Below are 23,037 nucleotides of genomic sequence, written 5' to 3'. Positions count from 1 at the left end.
AAAAAAAAATCTGCTTTTTAGCCACATTTTTACATGGAAGAATGTGCAATCTCTTGTTGGGATAATTTGGTTATGAAGGTCAGGAAGATAAATCCTTTGTTAATGAAGAACATGGGTGTGTGACTTGCATAAATCAATGCTTTTAATTGGATTTTGTATCTTCATTTACAGTAATTTACATGTGACATATTTTATCGAAATGTATTAAGTAGCATGGTTAAGACATCATATGTGAAGCTCAGAATTTGCTGAGAATATAAAACTGAGTTAAATGTACAGCCTATTATTTATCATCTGGCAGATTGTGTTATGATAGAGAAACTGTGGGTCCATTCATACTCGCAACTCACGCCAATTGCCGGGCAGTAAAGTGTGAGCATCTGGTTCCCACTGCTGTTGGCAACATCCACACCTGTTATTGTGTTCGGTGACTTCAACAACGTCACTGATACAGCTGGGTGATCTAGTGGGGCTAATAGCAAACTGGACCCCACATCCAGATTTTTGATGCCACTGGTAAAAGATGCCAAGCTGCACGACATATTCAGCACCCCTACAGATGGAGCAAAGTATAGATAGGCCTGTCTGGCTCTGGCCAGGTATATCTGCTCAAGTATAGTGTTATGGAGTTGAAGGCGTGTACTGTACCTTTAAGACAGAGCGAAAGTTGAAAAGCGGGCAAGCCTGTCATGTGAATGACTACAGGCAAAGAGTGTGCTGGATACCTTGAAAATGTAACATTTGAGCTGTCGCTCAGAGACTGAGTTGTTTACTCAACATTTCAAATTCAACCAATCAGTTTAAATTATGCCCCAAGATACTAAAACCCAATTGAATTTGAATTTTACTGTTTTGGAATTTGGGAAGTTTTCTGTCACTCGTACTTAAACAGATCACGAGGCGAGGTAAGCTTTTCTGTGTATTTGGGTTAAATTAGCAGAAGACCATAAGACCTAGGAGTGGAAGTAAAGCCATTTGGCCTGTCGTGTCCCCTCCACCATTTATTCATGGCTGATGAGCATTTCAACTCCACTTACCTGCATTCTCCCCATAGCCCTTAATTCCTTATAAGATCAAGAATTTATCAATATTTGCCTTAAAGACATTTAACGCCTCCACTGTACTCCATAGCAATGAATTCCACAAGCCCACCACCCTCTGGCTGAAGAAATGTCTCCTAATTTCCATTCTAAGTTGATCCCCTCTTAACTCTAAGGCTGTGCCCATGGGTCCTAGTCTTCCCGCCTAACAGAAAAAAAACTTCTCTGCGTCTCACCTTTCTAAGCCATGTATTACTTTGTAAGTTTCTTTTAGATCTCCCCTCAACCTTCTAAACTCTAATGAATACAATCCCAGGATCCTCAGCCATTCATCATATGTTAGGCCTACCATTCCAGAGATCATCTGTGAGAATCTCTGCTGGACACACTCCAGTGCCAGTATGTCCTTCCTGAGGTGTGGGGCCCAAATCTGGACACAGTATTCTAAAAGCCTAACTAGAGCTTTATAATGTCTCAGAAACACATCACTGCTTTTATATTCCAACCCACTTGACAACATGACATTTGCTTTCTTAATCACAGTTCAACTCGCAAGTTAACCTTTAGTGAAACCTGGACTAACACTCCCAGATCCCTTTGTACTTTGGCTTTATGAATTTTCTCACCGTTTAGAAAATAGTTCATGCTTGTATTTTTTCCAGAGTGCAAGACCTTGGATTTGCTGACATTGAATTTCATCCGCTATTTCTTGGGCCACTCTCCTAAATGTCTAAATCTTAACGCAGCCTCCCCACCTCCTCAGCACTACCTGCCCTATCCACTTAACTTTGTATCAAACTTCACCAGAATGCCCCCAGTCCCTTCATCCAGATCGTTAATATATAAAGTGATTAGCTGTGGCCCCAACACTGAATTCTGTGGAACACCACTTGTCACTGGCTGCCATTCCGAAAAAGAACCCTTCATCCCAACTCTCTGCCTTCTGTCACACAGCCACTCCTCAATCCGTGCCAGTAGTTCACCTCAAACACCATGGGCCCTCACCTTACTCATTAGCCTCCCGTGAGACACCTTATCAAAGGCCTTTTGGAAGTCTAGATAACATCCACTGGGTTTCCCTGGTCTAACTTACGTGTTACCTTTTAAAATAATTTGAACATGTTTGTCAAGCACGACGTCCCCTTACTAAATCCATGCTGACTTGTTTTAATCTGATCCATCTTTTGTCTTAATCCTTTCTTGAACAAGGGGGTTACACCAGTGATTTTCCAATCATCTGGGACTTCCCCTGACTCCAATGACTTTTGAAAGATCACAGCCAACACTTTCACTATTTCCTCAGCCACCTCCCTCAGAACTCTACGATGTAGCCCATTGGGGCGAGGAGATTTATCTTTTTAGCTGTTCCAGCACTTTCTCTTTTGTAATGGCTGCCATTCTCAATGCTGCCCCCTGATTCTTTAATTGTTGGGATATTACTCGTGTCTTCCACTATGAAGACTGATGCGAAGTACTTATTAAGTTCTTCAGCTATTTCCTTATCTCCCATCACTAGCCTTCCAACATCAATTTGAAGCGGCCCAATATCTACTTTTGCCTCTCATTTGTTTCTTATGTATTGAAAGAAATATTTATTATCATTTCTAATATTACTGGCTAACCTACCTTTGTATTTGATCCTCTCTTTCCTTATTTTTCTCCTTGTTATCCTCTACTTGTTTTCATAGCCTTCCCAACCTTCTAATTTCCCAGTGTTCTTGGCCACTTTATAGGTGCTCTCTTTACCTTTTGATACGTTTCCTGACTTCCTTGGTCTGCCATGGCTGTTTAATTAACCACTCGCCACCCACCCCGGACAATCTTTCTTTGAGATGAACCTCTGTACTGTGTCCTCAATTACACCAAGAAACTCCTACCATTGTTGTTCTGCTGTCTTCTCCGCTAGGCTCTGCTTCCATTTGATGTTCGTCGTTCCTCTTTCATGACTTTATAATTACCTTTATTTAACTGTCACACCATTACATCTGATTTTGCCTTCTCTCTTTCAAGCTGCAGACTGAAATCTACCATATTATGATTGCTTTAAATAAGTAACTGTTCCCTTATTTTAAGGTCTTTTATAAAGTCTGGCTCATTACAAGGCACTAAGTCTAGAGTCGTCTGTTCCCTTGTGAGCTCCATCACAAGCTGTTCCAAAAAAAAATCCTGTAAGCATTCCATGAATTTTCTTTCTTTGGATCTACTTAGAACATAATTCACCCAGTCCACCTGCATATTGAAGTCTCCCATGATCAGTGACCTTGCCTTTCTGACATGCCATATCTATTTCCAGAAACATCTTGCGTCCCTGGTCCTGACCACTGTTAGGGGTCTGTACATAACACTCTCATTTTATTTTCTGCCTTTGTGGTTCCTCAACTCAATCCACACAGACTCCACATCATCTGACCCTATGTCACTTAGCGCCATAGATTTAATTCCATTCTTAACTAACAAGGGAACTCTGCTCTCTCTGCCCACCTCCCTGTCTTTTTGATAAGTTGTAATGTTTAACTGCCAACCCTGAACCCCTTGCGACCATGTCTCTCTGCCTACCACATCATATCATTCACAGTGATTTGTGCCGTTAATTCATTTACTTTGTTATGAATACTACAAGCATTCAGGCAAAGTGCCTTAATGCTAACTTTCTAATCGTTATTAGAGATATTGGAAATCATAAGATATCCCAAGGTATCCTTCCTTTTTGCTGAATTCCTCGTCTGCCTCGAGCTTAAACCCACCTGCACACTTGTTAATCCTGCTGCTTATCTTTCCATTTAACTCCATACTCCCTGTCGCTTTTGCTTTCCCTTACCCCTGACTCAGAAGTTTAAAGTCCTACTGACCACCCTTTACGCTAGAACACTGGTTCCTGATCAGTTCAGGTGAAGACTGCCCCAATGATACAACCCCCCCCCCCCCCCCATTTCAAAAACTGATGCCAATGCCCATGAAATGGAATCCCCTCTTTCCCCCACCAATCCCTTAGCCACGCGTTAATTTCCTTAACTAATCCTTGTGCCGATTGCCGTGTGGTTTGGGCAGTAATTCAGAGAATATGACCCTTGAGGACCTGTACTTCGATTTCCTTCCTAGTGCTCGATAATCATACAGGTCCTCCACCCTAGCTTTGCCTGTGTTGTTAGTCCCAATGTGGACCCCTTCCCGCTCCAATATCTTTTCAAGCAGGCGGAGATGTCCTGCACCCTGGCACCGGCCGGCAACACACCATGAGGGTCTCTTGATCTGGCTTGCATAGGATACTATCTGTCGCCTAATTATTAGACTCCCCTAAAACAACTACTTGTCTCTTTGCTCCCCCTCTTGAATCGCCTTCTGCACCATGGTTCTGTGGTCAGCTGGTTCATCCTATCCACATCTCTTTCCCTCATCCATACCGGGAGCAAGAATCTCAGATCTATTGGACAAGGCTTAAGCTCCTGCACTCCTAAACTCAGAATCCCCCTATCTGCCTCACTTACTGTCTCTCCCTGTTGTCCCTGAACACTTACTGAATTTTGAATTACTTAATCTACCGAGTCTGACCGTCTCCTGAAGTGTCCAGGTAACTCTCCCTCTCCCGGAGGTGTTGTTGAGTTTGAAGCTCACATTCCAGATCATCAATTCTGATCCGGAGTTCTTCCAGCAACCAATACTTGCTGCAGATGTGGTCACTGTTGTTCACAATGGGATCAGCCAGCTCCCACATCATATAGCTACAGCACATCACCAGTCCAGCCATAACTACTCATTTAATTAACTTTTACAATTTTTGTATTAAATAATTTCTAGTACTTCTCTGCTATGGTCTTATTCAATTAACCAATTAAACTGATACACAAATATAAGTTGAAAAGCCCTACCTTTACAACACACGAGAGTCCTTCTTGGTTGGAGCTCCCACTCTTCCTCCTGCTGGAACAGAAATGGAGGATTTACCCATGTTGTAATAATAGATTTCTTGCTTGTATCCCAAACATTCTTGGTTAGATCCACCAGTGTCAAACTGGTGTTCTTCCCTTATCGCTGCCTCCTGCTGGCCAGCTGCCACCTACAGGATGATCAATGGGTCAGCAAGGGAATGGGGAGGCTGATCATGAAGCTGTTGCCCCACCCCCCACCGAGTACATTGAGGAACTCAAAATGGATTACAAAGGTGGGGGAACTATGAAATGTCAGAGCCTCTAGTGGATTGGTCAAGGAGTACATTAAGGCGTTCTCCATCCTCAAAGGTTCTCGAGATGGGGGGGAGATTGGTCCAAACTCCAGAATAACATGCAAAATTAACTTCTGCTGCAGACAATGGCACTTGATGTCTAGGAGGATCTTCAGGAAGTAAAGAACCATCAATACTGGCACCATGGCTCCTGAGGGCCTTTGGCAGAATATTGCATGCATACTTGGGCGGTTGGGGGGTGGTGGGGAGGGGGTGGGTGGAGGAGAGACATGTTGTCCAAAATGGGCTTTGTGGAGGGAAAGCACAATTGGATCTGACTGTTCTACACCAACATCAGTGGAAATTCTCAGTCAATGGGTAGGAATTAGAAACTTTCACAATCTGATCTGAATTAAAAAGTGCTGGAAAAGTGCAGCAGGCCAGGCAGCATCCGAGGAGTAGGAGAATCGACATTTCGGGCAGAAGCCCTTCTTCAGGATTGAGGCTGGTGTGCCAAGCGGGCTGAGCAAAAAGGTGGTGGTTGGGGGGGGGGGGGGGGGGGGGGGGCACTAGGAATACAATAGGTGAAAGGAGGTGAGGATGATAGGCCGGAGAGGGGGTGGGGGCGGAGAGGTTGGGAAGAAGATTGCAGGTCAAGAGGGCGGTGCTAAATCTGAGGGTTGGGGCTGAGATAAGGTGGGGGGGAGGGGAAATGAGGAAGCTGGGGAAATCTATCTTCATCCCGTGTGGTTGGAGGGTTCCTAGGCGGAAGATGAGGCGCTCTTCCTCCAAGTGTTGTGTGGCCAGGGTTTGGCAATGGAGGAGGACAAGGACCTGCATGTCCTTGGCGGAGTGGGAGGGGGAGTTACAGTGTTCAACCATGGCGCGGTTGGGTTCGTTGGTGCGGGTGTCCAGGCGGTGTTCCTGAAACGTTCCGCAAGTAGGTGGCCTGTTTCCCCAATGTAGAGGAGACCACATTGGGTGCAGCGGATTCAGTAAATGATGATGTGTGTGGAGGTGCAGGTGAATTTGCGACGGATATGGAAGGATCTATTGGGGCCTTAGAGGGAGGTGAGGGGGGAGGTGTGGGCACAAGTTTTGCACTTCTTGCAGTTGCAGGGGAAGGTGTCGGGAGTGGAGTTTGAGTTGGTGGGGGCTGTGAATCTGACGAGGGAGTCACGGAGGGAGTGGTCTGTCCGGAATGCTGAAAGGGGTGGGGAGGGAAATATATCTCTGGTGGTGGGGTCTGTTTGGAGGTGGCGGAAATGACGGAGGATGATACGATGTATCCGGAGGTTGGTGGGGTGGAAGGTGAGGACCAGTGGGGTTCTGTCCTGGTGGCAATTGGAGGGGCAAGGTTCAAGGGCAGAGGTGCGGGAAGTGGAGGAGATGCGGTGGAGAGCATCGTTGACCACGTCGGAGTAGAAATTGCGGTCTTTGAAGAAGGAGGCCATTTGGGCTATTCGGAATTGGAATTGGTCCTCTTAGGAGCAGATACGGCGGAGGTGAAGGAATTGGAACTATGGGATGGTGTTTTTACAGGGGGCAGGGTGGGAGGCAGTGTAATCTAGGTTGCTGTGGGAGTCGGTTGGTTTGTAGTAAATGTCTATGTTGAGTCGGTCGCCCGAGGTGGAAATGGAGAGGTCTAGGAAGGGGAGGGAGGAGTTTGAGACGGTCCAGGTAAATTTGAGATCAGGGTGGAAGGTGTTAGTAAAGTGGATGAACTGTTCAACTTCCTCGTGGGATCTGAAGTCAGGCAGGGCTGCCCACTCCTGATTTTATTTGTGTTGCATAGATCCTTTGCTGAATCCATCAGGAACTTTGCGAGTCTGAGTGGGGAAACTCCAGGCAGTGGAGGTCAGTGGGTCAAATCTTCCCTGTATATGGGTGACGTTGCCATTTTCTGCTCTGATCCGGCATCAGTGCACAGACTCATGAATATCTGTGACTATTTCAGATTCGCCTTGAAAGTCATGATAAATCAAGACAAGAGCAAGGCCATGTACTTTGGGAATGGCCAACAGGTCCTTTGTCTGTTTCATCATCAGGTCACATTACTTGAAGGTGCTGTGAGTATAGTTTGGAGGGGGCAGGGTGTGTGCTGAACTTTGGAGGAGTATATTGCCAAGATGAGGCTGAAATTGACCAGATCAGAGCATCACTCCCTCCCTCTCTTGCAGGTAAAAAACCTGGTCGTCAGGTATTAGGAACTCTTAGTGTTGTATGTAGTGTAGATCTTGCCCATTCCCTGAACCTGCACCACTTCAGTCACTGAAGCCATCATCAACTTCATCAGAGATCAAAGGTATGCATCAACTGCAGGGATGCCATATACAAGGCTGTAGCTGAGGTGGATAGTGGCGGGGGGGGCAGGGGTGGTGTGCAACATCTATCCAATGTGGCCTTCATCCTGACGCACACCTTTTGTGCAGCTACATCAAGCTGTGTGTAGACCCTTGCTACGCAAATGTCAAGTATCACTACATACTGAGATTCTACCTGACCTGGTGTTACAAAGATGAGTCTGGCTTGTAGCTGTAGAATGCTCCAAGTAGTTGGAGTGTTGTCTATTGCCCGTCCTCCGTGGAGAAATTTGTAAAGGAACATTTTTTGACGACAAGTTGATCAATTCAAAAGAGAATAGTTGATCCTATTGGAGCAGTCCAAATTGTCAAATCATTTGGCAGAATACCTCATTGTCAAAACTTTCTAACAAACATCAAAACATAGCTTGGCTGATGGTAAGAAATGCACCATCCATCAGATCCTTCATAATTGCCTGACACTCTCTGCCACCGCATGCTACCCTCAAAAAGTAGCTAAAGTGACTGTTGTGCCTCTCCTTCAGGATGGACCTTCACAAAAGAGAGATGCAATGTTTTGAAGAGAGATGCAATGTTTTTTTGTTGAGGATCATCCCAAGCAGCTCCACGGTACAGGACCTTGTGCTGTTGTTCCCTGGGACACGCACAGACACAAATATTGACCAAGCCTTGGAGGTCTTTTGTCTTGGTGAAAGACACTCTTCGGTCCGCCCAAACCTTGTTGGTCTTCCAGTGTGAAAAGTTGACCTTGACTATTGCAGGCTGGTACATTCCAAGGTCTAGGACTATGTGCTGAGGGACAAGCTAAAGCTCAGGGCAGTTGCTACCAAGGCGTAGTGGGGAAAGACCACTTTTTAAGATCTCTCTGCTAAAGTGTAATGAGGGTCAGTTAAGTTCTCAGACCTCTTATTGCTTCAAAATGAGTGCAAATAGTTTCCTGCATGAGTAGAAAATGCATTTTCAGTCGCATCTGAGAAATGTCAAATTTCTTTGTGTTTGCTTATTCTCAGCAAAGACTACAGACTGATTTAGGACCTTATGTATGTACTTGTAGATTTTTATGAATAAAGTATATGTTTGTAATTAGGAAGTTTTTGGATTATTTAAGAGACTGCCTATTAAATTCATCACCACCTTCTTAATTAGATTCAGGAAATTGCTGCTTTTGCATTTACTGTATTAATTAGGTTCATTACACACCACTTCCACTTACAAATAGTTTGCATCGCTGAACATCTCAGCTACTTTTTGTATCTACCAAGTACATAGTGCTGATATTTGCAAGCAAGATTTCTGTTATTATAATATAACCTAACATTGGAACCTAGAAAGAGTTGGGGAGTAAGTTGATCCCAGATGTTTTCAAAATTGAACTGTTTTCAGTTTTTTCATCTATCCAATCTTTCTTTTAGCTCCTTTATTTCTCTTTAGGTAATTCATCAGTATCGTTTGTCAGTCATTCCTCTTTTTCCATTTCAGATTTAAATGTCAAAGAATATATATTTAATCTCTCATTTTTAAATTGTGTCACTCTATTACCTGTTCAAGTTTGATGACAAATATCTTACAAGTTAGAGGACAAGAGTGTATGTTTTGCAACCTGAACGTGATTCTTGTTCTGTATTTTTAATTGTGCGTTTGTAGCATAAATATTTTAAAAACCATTTAATTACAGCATGGAATTTGAAATTTTCATCCTCATGGTTTCCATTGTTTATTATATTTTTCATGCCAAATTAAGGTCAATAATTTCCTGAAAGTGTCTTTATGATAACTATATTTTGGATGTTTGGAATTTCTATTTAATTAACACTTCAGGTATGGAAATGGCGAAATGTTGACTTCAAAATTGAGTGTCCAGAGGCACCTGCAAGCATGAAAAATGCTAATAGAATTAGTGTTGTAAAATATATACATCTGTGTATGATTATCATGTCCAGTCTTTTTCTGCTGCATGTGTTAGAAGCAAGAAAGCATCACATTCTAGGCCTCTCCTTTTCCACCTCCATGAGTTTTGCTTTTTTGTCTGCTGAGGATCTCTTGCCTTTTTTTTTATTCACTCTTCTCTTCCTGCATCCTTTTTGCTTAATTGCAGAAGGGCTGATCCCTAAAGCCATATGAGTTTTAAGTTATGTGTCATCTGTTTAAACTAAATATCTCAATATTAAGTTTGCTGGATGGTGACATGGGAATACAGGCCTAAGTGCTCTCTAAGGTCCGTTGGCCATTGATCAGTTAAAATAATGTTTTTGCATTAAGTTTTGAGCAGAAAAGTTAATTATTTTAAAAAAAATGAAGGTTGCTTTTTGAGAGTTCTGATAACTTGAAAAGCTATTTCATTTTAGAGTTACTGCTTGATTTATTGATTTGCAGTTATCAAAATACTATAGCAAAGATGCCATGAGCCGGTGTGCTTTAATACTGTGCAGTATGTTGTTTTGTTGCAAGCTTCCTTGTAATTCATCACTTTAAATTGCTTCCACAGCTGACAGATCCGTAATGACCAGCAATTTACTGCAGTGTCATGTAACTTAAAACTTCCTACCAATTTTTTTTAGGACCAAATCTATAATCATTCTGCCAAGTTGCTTTTTCAAGAGGATTTGGTGTTTTTAAAAAAAACATGTGTCTATCATTGCAATTTACTAAATTCTTTGTGACAATGCCAAAAGAGATTAGTATTTTGACAAATTTTTGAGTTGCAATTATTTGTTTTCTAGACCGAACCACGATTGTGACAGTTTCGTAGACTTTTATAGTGGCTAGAAACACAATGTTAGGGTCAAAGGTCAGGTATAGAATGACCAGTTGTGCAGTAATGCTGCCTCTACTATGTCCATGAGTATGTCCCAACCAGCTACGTTATCAGAATATTTATCACTTGTCACACCAATGCTCTTGATGAGGCTGCCCCATAGTAGAAAATTAAGGAGGGTTTTATGCTACAAAACTCATATCCATTTGGAACTGGATTGACGTGCTAACAGGTTGTGGACAGAGGAGACTTTTTCAGGTCACGGTTGAATTAAGCACAGTCTGAACACAACGACCAGTGTCTTCTGTCTTTGAGTTCCCTGTTTTGCTCTCTAAATTATGTAACATTTTGGTAACCCGATTTGCAGTTTAGTAAGGGCAGTTTAGAAATAGTGAAACTGAATGACTTTGTCATTTGTTCTCATTTCTATTGAACTAGACGGTTTAATATTTCACTTTATTTTTTCCATTTTTGTCCACTGGAAACAGGTGTGTATAAATGTATGCAGTTTTCTATTTAGTGCGAAATAACCATTTCAGTTTCTAAAACCAGACAGTTCATGAAATGCCATAATGCATGTGCTGATGTTATGATTTTAACTGTAATAAAGTATTTCCTGAGAGGAAATTCCAAAGTCTGAATTAATTGGTAATGCATTTGTTGAAACATTTCTCCTGGAACAAATTAAGCTTTTTTTTAAAAAAATGGTTTTCAGCACCACACTTCCTTTAAAGCTTCTATTTTCCATTAATTCCATGATGTATATGCTTCAATCCAAGTTGACTGAAATGCACACAAATGCATTACAGTTCTTCACAGATATTTACTTGCCAGATCATGAGAGAGGACAAATGATTTGTCATGTCATCTTCCTGTCCTTTTCCAGTCAGTTGGATGTATGACCATGATAACCTACATCCATGACAATTTTTCTACTACTACATCTACCTTTCTCCATTCACCACTTCCTCTTATTCATTATTGTCGCCAATCAAACCTGTAGAGTTTTAATGATGTGGAAAGCATTGCTATCGGATATGTGAAAGTAATTTTCCTTGAGACTGCCTGATGGAAATGAAGCTCTTTGGACCATTTAAACAATGCAGAAAACTTAATTTGGTTGTGTTTCACATTCATCTTTTGCTATTGTCACAACGTATTTGTAATTAAAGTCAGTGCAAGAGCTTTAAAGGTTAGCCCTAAACATAATTGTGGGAAATGCATAATAAAAAAGTGCTATCATCCATGTTCATTTGAGCATATTGTCAATCTTGAAAGCTTGCAGTTATGTAGTATATTTTTAACGTTGCCAAGATGCTTTGAAATGGGGGAACAGAGTAAGGATAAACATGGAGTGAAAGGATTATACAGAGAAAGATGTAAGCATTAAGAGGTGATCCAACTTTAGAGATCTGAGACAGTAATTCTGCACAGATAGAAGTGGATGGAAATTTACAAAATTTAACAGGTTGGAAGATTTATAAGATAAGGAGTTGGGAATCTCATCTAGCCTTGTACTGTTACAGATTCAGATGAAGTCATGAAGTGATTTGAAATATGCAAGAGCACTCTACATATTGTCAGTTAATACAAGTATGACAGCTGAGTTGGATCAAGCTTAGCACAGAATGTGTGGCCATGCTTTAGAACAAATGAATTTTATGCAAGTGAAAAGTAGGAGGCAAGCAAGTTGAGCATTTGGGAAATTGAGTGTTGACATGAGAAAATGTAAGTTCCTGGAACAGCTGCTGGTGTGCAACTACATTGTGATTAGTCAGTACCACAACCTTGTTTATCCATTTGAGACCTATACCTACTAAAAATTCATTGATCTCAGTCCTGAAAATCTCTAATAGCTTGTATTCTGAGCCTTTTGAAGACCACCTTTTTGTGTGGAAGAAGTGTTTTCTCCACAAATGATCTAACATTTAATCTTTATGCCAGTTGTTCCGGATTTCCCACCAGTGAAAGTAATTTCTCTGCATCTGTTCTTTTGAAATTTTATAAGCTCTAGTTAAATTACCACTTGGTCTTCTAACCTTAAGGAAATTTTACTTTCTCTACTCTTTCATGGGATGTGGACAGGCATTTATTAGCTATCCCAAATTGCTCTTTAGTTGACTGAAATGGCTGAACAATTCAGACAGCTGTTAAGAGTCAACCATATTACTTTAGATCTGGAGTCACATGTGTACTGGACCAGATAAGGATGGCAGTGAAAGAAATAAAAACAGAAATTGCTGGAAAAGCTCAGCAGGTCTGACAGCATCTGTGAAGAGAAATTAGAGTTAACGTTCCTCAGAAGTGATGGTAGTTAGGAAAATGAAGATTAGTGTTAGAACGCTGGTTAACCAGATGGACTTTTAGGCCAATTGATGATAGATACTCACCAATTGTTTTTCTTCCTTGTAGGCAATCCTTAAAGAAACCTACCTCCTAATCCAGGCCTTGGGCATCTGTCCTGATACGTCCTTATATGGCGCATGTCATCTTTTGTTTTATGCGTCTGAGAAGTTCTTGGGATGCTTTACTACTTTTTGAGTGCTGTATAAAAAAAACTGTTCAGTACTAAATGATGAGCTGCTGGCAGGGATGTACAGAACGCATAACTTTCCCCTTTTTATTCCAAGCCACTTGAGATGCATGTCAATATTCCATTAGCACTTTTAATTTTATGCCCATGCTCTAGCTTTTATTGATTTGTCAAAAGCTTCTGAATCAGCATGTTATAATACATGAACAATAGTTCTGTATCAAGGCTTCTTACACAATTGTAGTTCTCGGTGAATTTCAAGCTGAGTGAAGCAAATGAAATGATCTTTTGTTTATTTTAATCCAACAGATGTTTAATTCTCTAATCTACATATGTCACACTTATTAATGCTTCACCTTGTTGCACAAATGGTGCATCTATTTATTTGATCTTGTCTTGGTCTCCTTTTTCCACATTTTGTTGAGTGTTGTCAGGTATAAGTAAATATCATTTTTTTTCTGCAGGGAGAAGCCGACAGATACTGTTAGCAATGTTTGCATTTCTATTTGTTCTGTCAGTGAAAAACATCTGAATGAGTCTCTACAAAGTAATGACAGTACAGTACTGTAAAGTTTATAAGTAATGAACACCTTTTTGCTTTATTAGTAATTAAACTTGGGACCTTCATGGCACGGTTACCTTCACAATAAACTTAGTTCACTGGACTTACAAAAAAAAACTTAATTATTTTTCACTGTAATGTCCAATAAAATCATTTGAGTCATCATATTCATTTTTTAAGTAATGACTACTTCAAGTTATTTATATTTCATGATTCTAGCTGCGTTAGATAATTTAAAACTGAATTATCAGTAGACTTGTACCTGTCTGGTAATAAAGTTTATCCATTCACATGCAAAATAATTGAATATTTAGTAATTTTAATGACTGTTAGAACGCATTTTAGCAGCGATGTTGTGTGATTTGAAAGGGTTCAGAAAAGATTTTGCATCGATGTTGCCAGAGTTGAAAGGTTTGAGCTATAGAGAGAGGTTGAACAGGCTGGGGTTATTTTGCCTGGAGCATCAGAGGCTGAGGGGTGATCTTATGGAGGTTTATAAAATAGTAAGGGGCATGATAGTGTGAATATTCAAGGTCTTTTCCCCAAGGTAGGGGATTCCAAAATTAGGGGGCATGGGTTTAAGGTGAGCAGGGAAAGCTTTAAAAGGGACCTAAAGGGGCAACTTTTTCACGCAGAGGGTGGTGCATGCATGGAATGAGCTGCCAGAGGAGGCTGATACAATTATAACATTTATAAGGTGGGTATATGAACAGGAAGAGTTTTGAGGAATATGGGTCGAGTGTTGGCAAAAAGGACTAGCTTTGGTTAGAATGTCTGATCAGCATGGACAAGTTGGACTGAAGGGTTTGTTTCCTTGCTGTACATCTCTGATTCTATTTAAAGCAGTGATGATCAATATCAACAACTCTGTATCTTATGCATACTCAGGTGGAAAATGTTCACTATTTAGTTCTTTTAGGTTTGTGAAATTGCAAACCGTCTTTCTGATATATTGTATTAAAATAGAATAGTTGTTCCTTTCTTTAATTCCTATACAGCAAGATCTCTGGCTTACAATGGTCAAAAATGGGGTGAACCCAAATCTGATTCCTTGAGCAGAGTGTTTTTTTTTGCCTAGGATACTTTCACTCGCTGCTTCAAATGATCAAATGCATTCGTTGAATTTGAAAACAAATCTCCTCTAATCCGGGGATTATATTCCACCTGAAGTTATGACCCCATCTGCTGATAATACTGGACAAGTCCAATCCCAGAGTGAAACATTGCTTGAAAGATCATAAGTTTTTTTTTTCTTTTTTGTTTTGGAGTTTGGTTACCCATGGTGGTTTAGTCACTGAATGTATTCACATGAAATTGTCAGTATTCTTTTAACAAAAGTTACAAGTTTATAAAACAAAAGAAATAAAAATAGTTTGAAAAGATTTAATCATAAGATCAGTCTTTGTTTTTGTGTTTTTCTTCTTGACAATATCCTTTTGCTGTGATTGTACAGGACATTGGTTAAGTCACTTTGGAATACTGAGTTCAGTTCTGGTCTCCCTTCTAAAGGAAGGATGTTGTGAAACTTGTAAGGATTCAGAAAAGATTTACAAGGATGTTGCCAGGTTTGGAGGGTTTACATAATAGGGGAAATGCTGATTAGGCTGTGGCTCTTTTCACTCGAGTGTCGGAGGCTGAGGGGTGATCTTAGAGATTTATAAAATTTAAGAGGGGTGTGGATGTGGTGAATACCCAGAGTCCTTACCCCAGTGTGTCGGGGTCCAAAACTAGAGGGCATAGATTTAAGCTGTGGGGTTGGGTTGAGGGAAGATTTAAAGGGGATGAAAGGGAAACTTGTTCACGCAGAGGGTAGTCCGTGTATGAAATGAGCTGCCAGAGGAATTGGTGGCAGCTGATATGATTACATCATTTAAAAGGCATCTTATTGGGTAAATGATTAGGAAGGGTTTAGACAGATTTGGGCCAAATTATGGCCAAGGGGGCTAGCTTAATTTAGGATTTCTGGATGGCATGGATGAGTTGGACCGAAGGGTCTGCTTTCATGCTGCATACAGCTTTGTGAACTCCAGCGAAGTATTACTTCTGTCTTAACATATGATTCCTGATTCAACCAACTCAGTCTTGATGACCTGGAGACTTCTTTCTGGTTCTGAGGGCTTGGATTCATTTTCTGTTCAAAGAGATGGGACACTTCTGCAAGTTGCTTTCACCTGGAAATTCTACAAAGTAACATAGGATGTAGTTGTCCTTCTGCACTGAAACCCGATTCTTCTGAATTGATCTGAAAAGTATCAGGGTGCTTATCATAAAACACAACTCAGCTAGACACTTACTCTTTTTGGAAGTCATGTCTTCAAATTACTCTTCCAATTGACTTTGACTTTTTTTCAAAAAAAGCTGTACTTCATTTGCCTGTACTTTAAAATCTAAATTTCCAAAATGATCATAACGTACAGCTTTTGTTGCAAGGTATTCATAACCTCTTAAGAGCATCAATCATGTAACCTGTTTCGCAAGAAAGATGAATATCAATAATTTCTTTGACTGACGCAAATAAAATGATACAACTTCAGTGGTAGCCCATTGATTTCATTCGTGTAAGCCAAAGTCGACTTCACTTTTGTCTTGAGTTACTTTTTCATTGCTTGTGCTGGTACTTGTTGAAGGAAAACTGATTTTCTAATTTAGAGTTTAAAATAAATAAATATCTTTAATATTGTCTTCTAAAGATTTTCTATTGGATGTAATATTTATTTAGAGTACACTTAGGCATCTTGTACATCGCGTAGTCATTTTTAGTATTTGTTGCTCAACTCTTGGGATGTAAACATCTTAAGAGTGATGTCAGACTAGTGACCTTCTAACTCTAGTGCTCAGTAAATATTACCAATGAAGCCAGTCACTAAACTGACTCAATATGATTTTGTTGCTCCCAGTGCTGCTGTCAGTTCATGCCTTCAGCATTCTGATGTATTCTTTTTCCAGATGGTCTTTTATATCAATCCAAGGTTTCATATGATACAATACCTGCTTCTGAAATATACTGTCTTGTAAAGCTTATTATAAATTATAGTGTGCATTACTAGTATGATCTTTGCGAATCTTGTTAATGAAATCAAATGGCGACAAGGATACATGAAACTTAGGAATATATAAGGCATCATTGATTTTGAGAGATCTGTTGTAGAAGAACATACTTTATGGATGCAAGAAATGCCAACTTGCTTGGGTTCTTGGAATGATACGGCATAAACTTGAAGTAATTCAATTCTATCAAGTCTGCAAGTTCTACCCCTCGCAATTGAGTCATTATTTGAATCTGAAACTCCTTTTCTTAATATCCTTTATTGGACCTCTTTTATTTAAAAAGAAAGCCATTTGTTAATTTATTATGGTCTGTACTACAATTATTGTGGCCAGAAATGAAAATTGTAACCATATTCTGTAAAGACAAATTAACAAACTCCTTTAATTGTTTTCAAGCTTTCTCAGATATGCCGCCTTGTTTCTGTGTTGCTGAGCAACAGAAACTATCTATTACCCCAAAATCCCATGTCCTCAGACCTTTTTTTTAAAATCCTATTTGCTCTTTGACATACAAATTCAGTTATTTTCATAATTCTAACTCTTTCTCTCTGGCAGCAGAACTTAGATTGTTGATATTCATTAGATTTTTTCTGACAGAGTCACTGGGCCTGAAATACTATCCTTGATTTGTCTCCATGGATGCTGCCAGACCTCCGATTTTCCAGCAATTTCTGTTTTTGTTTTAGGTTATTCAAAAGCCTGGCTAGGAACCATTTGGAATCAACTTTGAGAATCTTTGAATGTTTTAATTTTAGTATTTTGCAAATATTTTGCAGAGCAAGAAAGGCTGATGTAGTTCTGCTATCTTGTCTTTGTGTTGTAACACAAATTCCGACTTTGCATTTTCTGACTTGAATTAAATGGCTTAGCTGTCTGCCCATCAAGATATTCTTCTTTCAGTTTTTCACAATTCATGATTAGAAAATGTCAGAGATATTCAGTAGTGTCTAAGCCCAATTATTTTGGTACATTGTAAATAAGAACAAATCCAACACAAACTCAATGGCAATTAGTGATGGGCAGTAAGACTGGCCAGCCAGCAATATCCACATCCTGTGAAAACAATAAAATAAAAATGCTGTGAACAGAAGATAAACAAATTGAATGTTTTTCACTGAAATTATTTTGTTCTTCATGTTGTTATAATCAGAATTCAGACAAATACTGGTTTTGTAGTTTTCATACAGTGAATATGAAACATGTGAATACAATTTTTACCTTTCCTTTTGCTCCCTCCACACTCCTCCAATCAACTGTATCTGTTCTGGAAAATTAATCTGACTGCAATATTTGACAAGAATGAGTGCTCCACTACTGGTTTCCCTAGATATCTCTAATTGCCAAATTCAATAAATGTCAACAATTTGTAAGTTCCGCACATTAACAATTAATGGAAAGAAAATTTTCTTAAGTGCATTAGCTAACTCCTACTGACAGCAGTGCTTTACGTTGCTTTCATTTTTTTTGTTTCACTAGAAACTTCTTTAAAAGCTAAATTCCATATATCCATTTATTTCCAGTATTTGTCTTTTTGTAAGTCTGAAATATGCAGATATCTATGCTGGTTTATTCAAGGCCTTGATGTAAACAAATCTTTTTTTTAAAGAAAGTGGTGCAACATTTCTCATATCTTTTGTGCATACTGTTGGCGAGTGTTGTTCAGACATTTTATTTGGAAATCTGTTTGATGGAAGTCACCCACCATGTTAATGAGTAAGAAAGATAAATATGAAGCAGTGCTGCTTTTTGAGCAGAGCTGTGAAGTATTGTAGTATATTTAATTATTTTCTGTGGTAAGTCTATTTCTACTACAGTCTTTCCTGATTTCAATGTTTTTGTGCCAACAGTCTGGACAATTCAGTGAAGACATGATACCAACAGTCGGATTCAACATGAGAAAAATTACCAAAGGAAATGTTACCATCAAGGTATTTAGCTCCTTCTGATTTTCCAGTGTACTTTGTTTGTGGTGGCTTGATTAGACAAAATATGAAAGATAAAAATAACCTGAAATATCCTAACTCATGTGCGTTTTCCAATTTTCAGTTAAAGTATTTAATATTGGAAATTTCAGTGATTTATTAATAAATTAAAAAAAAGGACAGATTTTGTCAAACTTCTTGTCTTGCATTCGTCAGGGGGTTTTGCAAAAATGTCAATTCAAGAGTAAAACTTATACTCTAAGATGACAATGCTGATTGGTAAGTGTTTTCTGGTAGAGGCTATAGGGAAATTAATGTTCATACTTAGCTTGCATTCAGCTATATTTAATATTAAATTCCTATTTTTAAATTATAATCTATGTAGGACTTTAGTAATGTGACTGTTCAGTGTCACTTTAGCAGTATTTAAACAAAATGGAAGTAACAACTGCTGTGGTTGAATGGGTGAATATGATTTTCCTCCATCATTAAGTAGTTTCTTAAAATCTATCATTAGCGGAGGAAAGAAAGATCGCGGCTGTGTTCTATGTTTTTAATTTGTAATGTTTTAGTTACAAAAGCAATGGCTGCCTTTGCTAAATGATTTAACTTTTGTCACAATGTGTGATTGGTTTTGTGGGTAGTATAATTATTGTAGGTTTTAATAGTTGAAATTATATGTTTGAAAGTTTAAGGATATCTGTCATTTTATACAGTATTGATTGTGCACTTATTTTGTACACTCTGTTTTATTTATGTATGACCTACTTTGTGATTTATGCATTAGTACTTTGTAGTTTTCTATATTTCCTTTAATATTGTTTTCTTATTTTAAAGTAATTTGTTTTAAACATCAATAATTGGAGGGTGGAAATGCATTAAACAGGTGGCCTCTAACACAGACATTAATACTTGTTTGACTTAATGGTGGGTTTACATCAATTAAGCAAGATCTGAGACAGTGAATTGAAGGTATCATTCACAAGGATATGATAGCATATATACATTGACTGCAAGCAACTGAGCAAAGCAGATCACACAATATTTTGATATTGCAGTGATAAGCTACAAAACGCAGTGAAATGATAAGTAAAACTATAATGAGCAGTAGTGAATAACAGCTTAAAAGATGTCAGTAGATTTTGTGAATTTCTTAAATGCATAATTTGGAATAATAGTTTATCACTGGAGGGGGATAATAGATGCACTAGCCAGACATTCAAATTGCTTTACTAGTTCTATCTTATTTTGATAGGCTTTGGGGAGTGGGTAATATTTTTAATTACCCAGTTCAAGCATGTTACAACATAGTTCTAGAACACCTGAGACTTAGATTTGGTTCTTTCGGCTCAGAGGTCAGACAATACTAACTATGACCCACTGTGGAATAAGAGAAGCTGATTGATAGTTAAAGTAATGAATCAGGACACAATCTTACAATTGAAGTTAAATTGGATTTCAGAATCTTGCAAGGCATTGCTATGGAGAATCACTTTTAATGATTGACAGTTCACTGTCAAGTTTTGTTTAAATTTTAAATCAAGCAAGTTGACTGTAATTAGTGAGAACATTGTCCTGAGAAATGAACAAGAAAATTGCAGTTACCTATTTTGGTAAGTTAAAACCGGTTCCATACATGTACATGTTATTTCCCTTGCAAAGGAGAGGCCCCTAAATAATGCAGCATCCAGTATTTGTGTACTCAAATTGTACAGCAAATTTTGTCCAATTGCAAAATCACACCTAATATTAAACAGTTTGGTGTCAAATTTAAATAAAGCTTGGCCATTAACTGTCAACCAGCATTGATGTGTGCACTTTCTGTGGCAACACCCCTGCCAATTAGTCTACTTGCCAAGCAATCACATGCAGTCCTGTAATGTAACGTAGATGCTTTATCCCCTTGAATTGGTATCCTTGCAAATTGCTGAAATTAATGAGTATAAAATAAAAACCTTTCTTGAAGTATTTCTTTTCAGAAGTTCAGGTTTTCGAATAAAATGTCACATTCCAAGTTTCTAAACATTTTTCTGTAATAAAATCTGGTGAATTTTGATATGATTGATTTTCTGTTGACCAATGATATGCTTGCATGTATTCTGTTGGGGAATTGAGGATGGTAAAAAATGCAATTATCCATTGTTTTCTTTCAAGTAAATAGAGTATCCTCCCCTTTTCTGCAGCATCACCTCCATAAGCAAGATCTTATTACTAAATGTCTACAGATGAAACTAATTTTTTTTTTCAGTTTGCATTATGATTTAGTTCAAGGTTGTCTTGTGCAGCCTGCTTATGAACATTTTCCCCCAGTCAAAGAAATAGTGATAACTACTGACTGGCACACTTTGGGCCCTTTTGGATTTGGCACCTGTAGGGTTTAAAATTGAAAAAATATAACTTAGTTGTGATTTATACCTTGATCGGTTTGCAAATAGCCCTCAAAGATCCAATTTAAAATAGTGTTGGGTAGCCTCTGTGAAAATATTTTTATTTTGATCTTTATAATGTAAGTTAAAACATTTTGTAGTGATATGTCCAGGTGAGAAGAAGAAAAACTGTCAATATGTTGCATGATTGTCAGTAAGGACAGGTCTGTGACTGCATGATAGCAGGTAGAGAAACTTGAAATCCGCTACAAAAGAAGGAAACTGGCTGAGCAGGATCAAACTTGGACTACATTTATTCAAAGACTATTTTATATTAATTGCCTACCTTAATTTTAGCTCTGGGACATTGGCGGGCAGCCTCGATTTAGAAGCATGTGGGAACGTTACTGCAGAGGAGTCAGTGCAATTGTGTAAGTACTTAAATTGGTGAAAATTATCATTTGACACTTATCATTTGACAGTCTGTTCGATCTTAAATTATTTGGTGTTGTCACAACAGAAGTGTCTAATGAGGTCATTTTCCTTGTCTTTCTAGTTAGGCGTTAGTCGTGTCACATTTCCTTAACACGTCTTTCTGTATCTTGTCCTTTTGAAACAATTTTCTTCACTTTCCTCTCATCCCCACCTATTTCAAAACATTGTCTTACTCATATTCCTCTGGGTGTCAGATGCTGTCCATCACTTGTGTTAAATGACATGGTGTTTGGTGAGTATTGAGATGGACATTAAGATCAAATCCATCCCTGTGCTTAATAGCTGCATGTTTGCATTGAACAATGATTCCTGAGCAGCAATTGGCAAGTGAATTGGTTCACATTCTTTCTCATTTCTAAGCTCAGTTGCCAAAGTGCAGGTAGGCAATCCTTTATCAAAATCCGAAAAGCTCCAAAGTCCAAAGGTGTTCTTGTGAAGTTTTTTTCTCACTAACAAGATTGGGCATGCAAACAGTTAACCCAAGTTGTCACCCTCTAGATGCGTGTCTCTCAGATGTGATGTGGGGGGCATGGCCCAGCACCAGCAGGCCTCAATTCTGTTTCAGGGCCCTGTTTTACTTAGTGAGGCATGCTCCTCCAGTAAGATTTTTCAAAATTTCACCATCAAACTGTCACTTATCCTGAAATTGGAACAATTCTGAATTCTGAAAGCCAGTTGGTCCCAACCATTTCTGATAAAGAATTGTGCACTTGTACTGATTGTCAACGCTGCCTTAGCACAAATCATAAAGAGATCTTGATGTTTACTGATTAGCTACACATTAGAGCCACTGTGGCTTTCAAACAGAATTTATTAATAAGTTTCACATTTGTGAATTTTTCAGCTACATGGTGGATGCTGCAGACCACGAGAAGACAGAAGCTTCAAAGAATGAACTGCATAATTTATTGGAGAAACCACAGTTGCAAGGCATCCCGGTACGTTGATTCTTTTTCGATTTATAAATAACCTAACCTAGGTATTCTGAATATTTAATGAACAGTAATTTTCAAAGTCTTAGAATTGGAAGCAAATGTTTTCAGCATTTATTGTATCATTCTGATTTGGTGATGAGGTTACAACATTGTGGTGATACAGAGCTTGCAGTATGCAAATAAGAATTCTGATTTAAATATTTTCAAACGTAATATTTAACAAAATTCTAGTCTCTGGTATTTAGATGAAAGACTTAGTGAAGTGTATGCAGCCAGTTAATACTTAGCTTTGCTGGAATAATGTCATCTTGTACTCTTGAAAATTGCTTAAGCACTAAAAGACAAGGGTACTGCTATAGTTTCTGGGTTTGTCTTTTATCTGTAGAGAGAAGCTGTCTTAGTTATTAAACAGAATGCATATTTGACAGCAAGGCTCTAATGAAATGGTTAGAAGTATGAATTTGAGGCAGTTTGAGTTTTCAGAGCAATATAATGCACTGGAAACATGCTATTTATGACTATTATTCTATAATAATGCTTCAAAAAGTCAATTTAATGATTACAATAATCAGTTATTGCAGTTAGCATTCACATTTTTATAATTTAACTATTTTTGAAGTTTTCCTTTGAGTAAAGAGATCATTTTGTTACAATTTTGACTTAATTTATATCCAATAAGCAATTGTGTAGTTAATGTGAAAAACTCAAATTATGTACCTTTTTAACTTGGGCATTCTCGTCAAAAAAAAATTGAACAAGCTCAAGTTGAAAAACTGTCAAAATTGCAAAAATGTGTACATAAAGCAAGTTGAAAATCTATTTAAATTTAACAGAAAATGATTGAAATACTCAACAGGTCATGTAGCATTTATGAAGAGTTGAGATGACCTTGATGTCA

The 23,037-nt window shown here is 38.6% G+C and overlaps 1 protein-coding gene across 1 annotated transcript in view; it reads left to right on the top strand.

Moving 5' to 3' along the window:
- Positions 1-23,037, top strand: part of LOC132828199 (ADP-ribosylation factor-like protein 8A) — a 53,864-nt gene that overhangs the window by 10,092 nt on the left and 20,735 nt on the right. The window contains exons 2-4 of the mRNA XM_060845140.1: positions 18,269-18,349; positions 21,067-21,140; positions 22,049-22,142. Of these exons, the coding sequence (XP_060701123.1) occupies positions 18,269-18,349; positions 21,067-21,140; positions 22,049-22,142 (249 nt within the window). The remainder of the gene's footprint in view (positions 1-18,268; positions 18,350-21,066; positions 21,141-22,048; positions 22,143-23,037) is intronic.

The sequence above is a fragment of the Hemiscyllium ocellatum genome, chromosome 26 (genome assembly GCF_020745735.1).
Source record: "Hemiscyllium ocellatum isolate sHemOce1 chromosome 26, sHemOce1.pat.X.cur, whole genome shotgun sequence".
Taxonomy (NCBI): domain Eukaryota; kingdom Metazoa; phylum Chordata; class Chondrichthyes; order Orectolobiformes; family Hemiscylliidae; genus Hemiscyllium; species Hemiscyllium ocellatum.
Note: the sequence above shows the minus strand (reverse complement) of the source record. Positions and strands in the feature narration are given on the sequence as shown.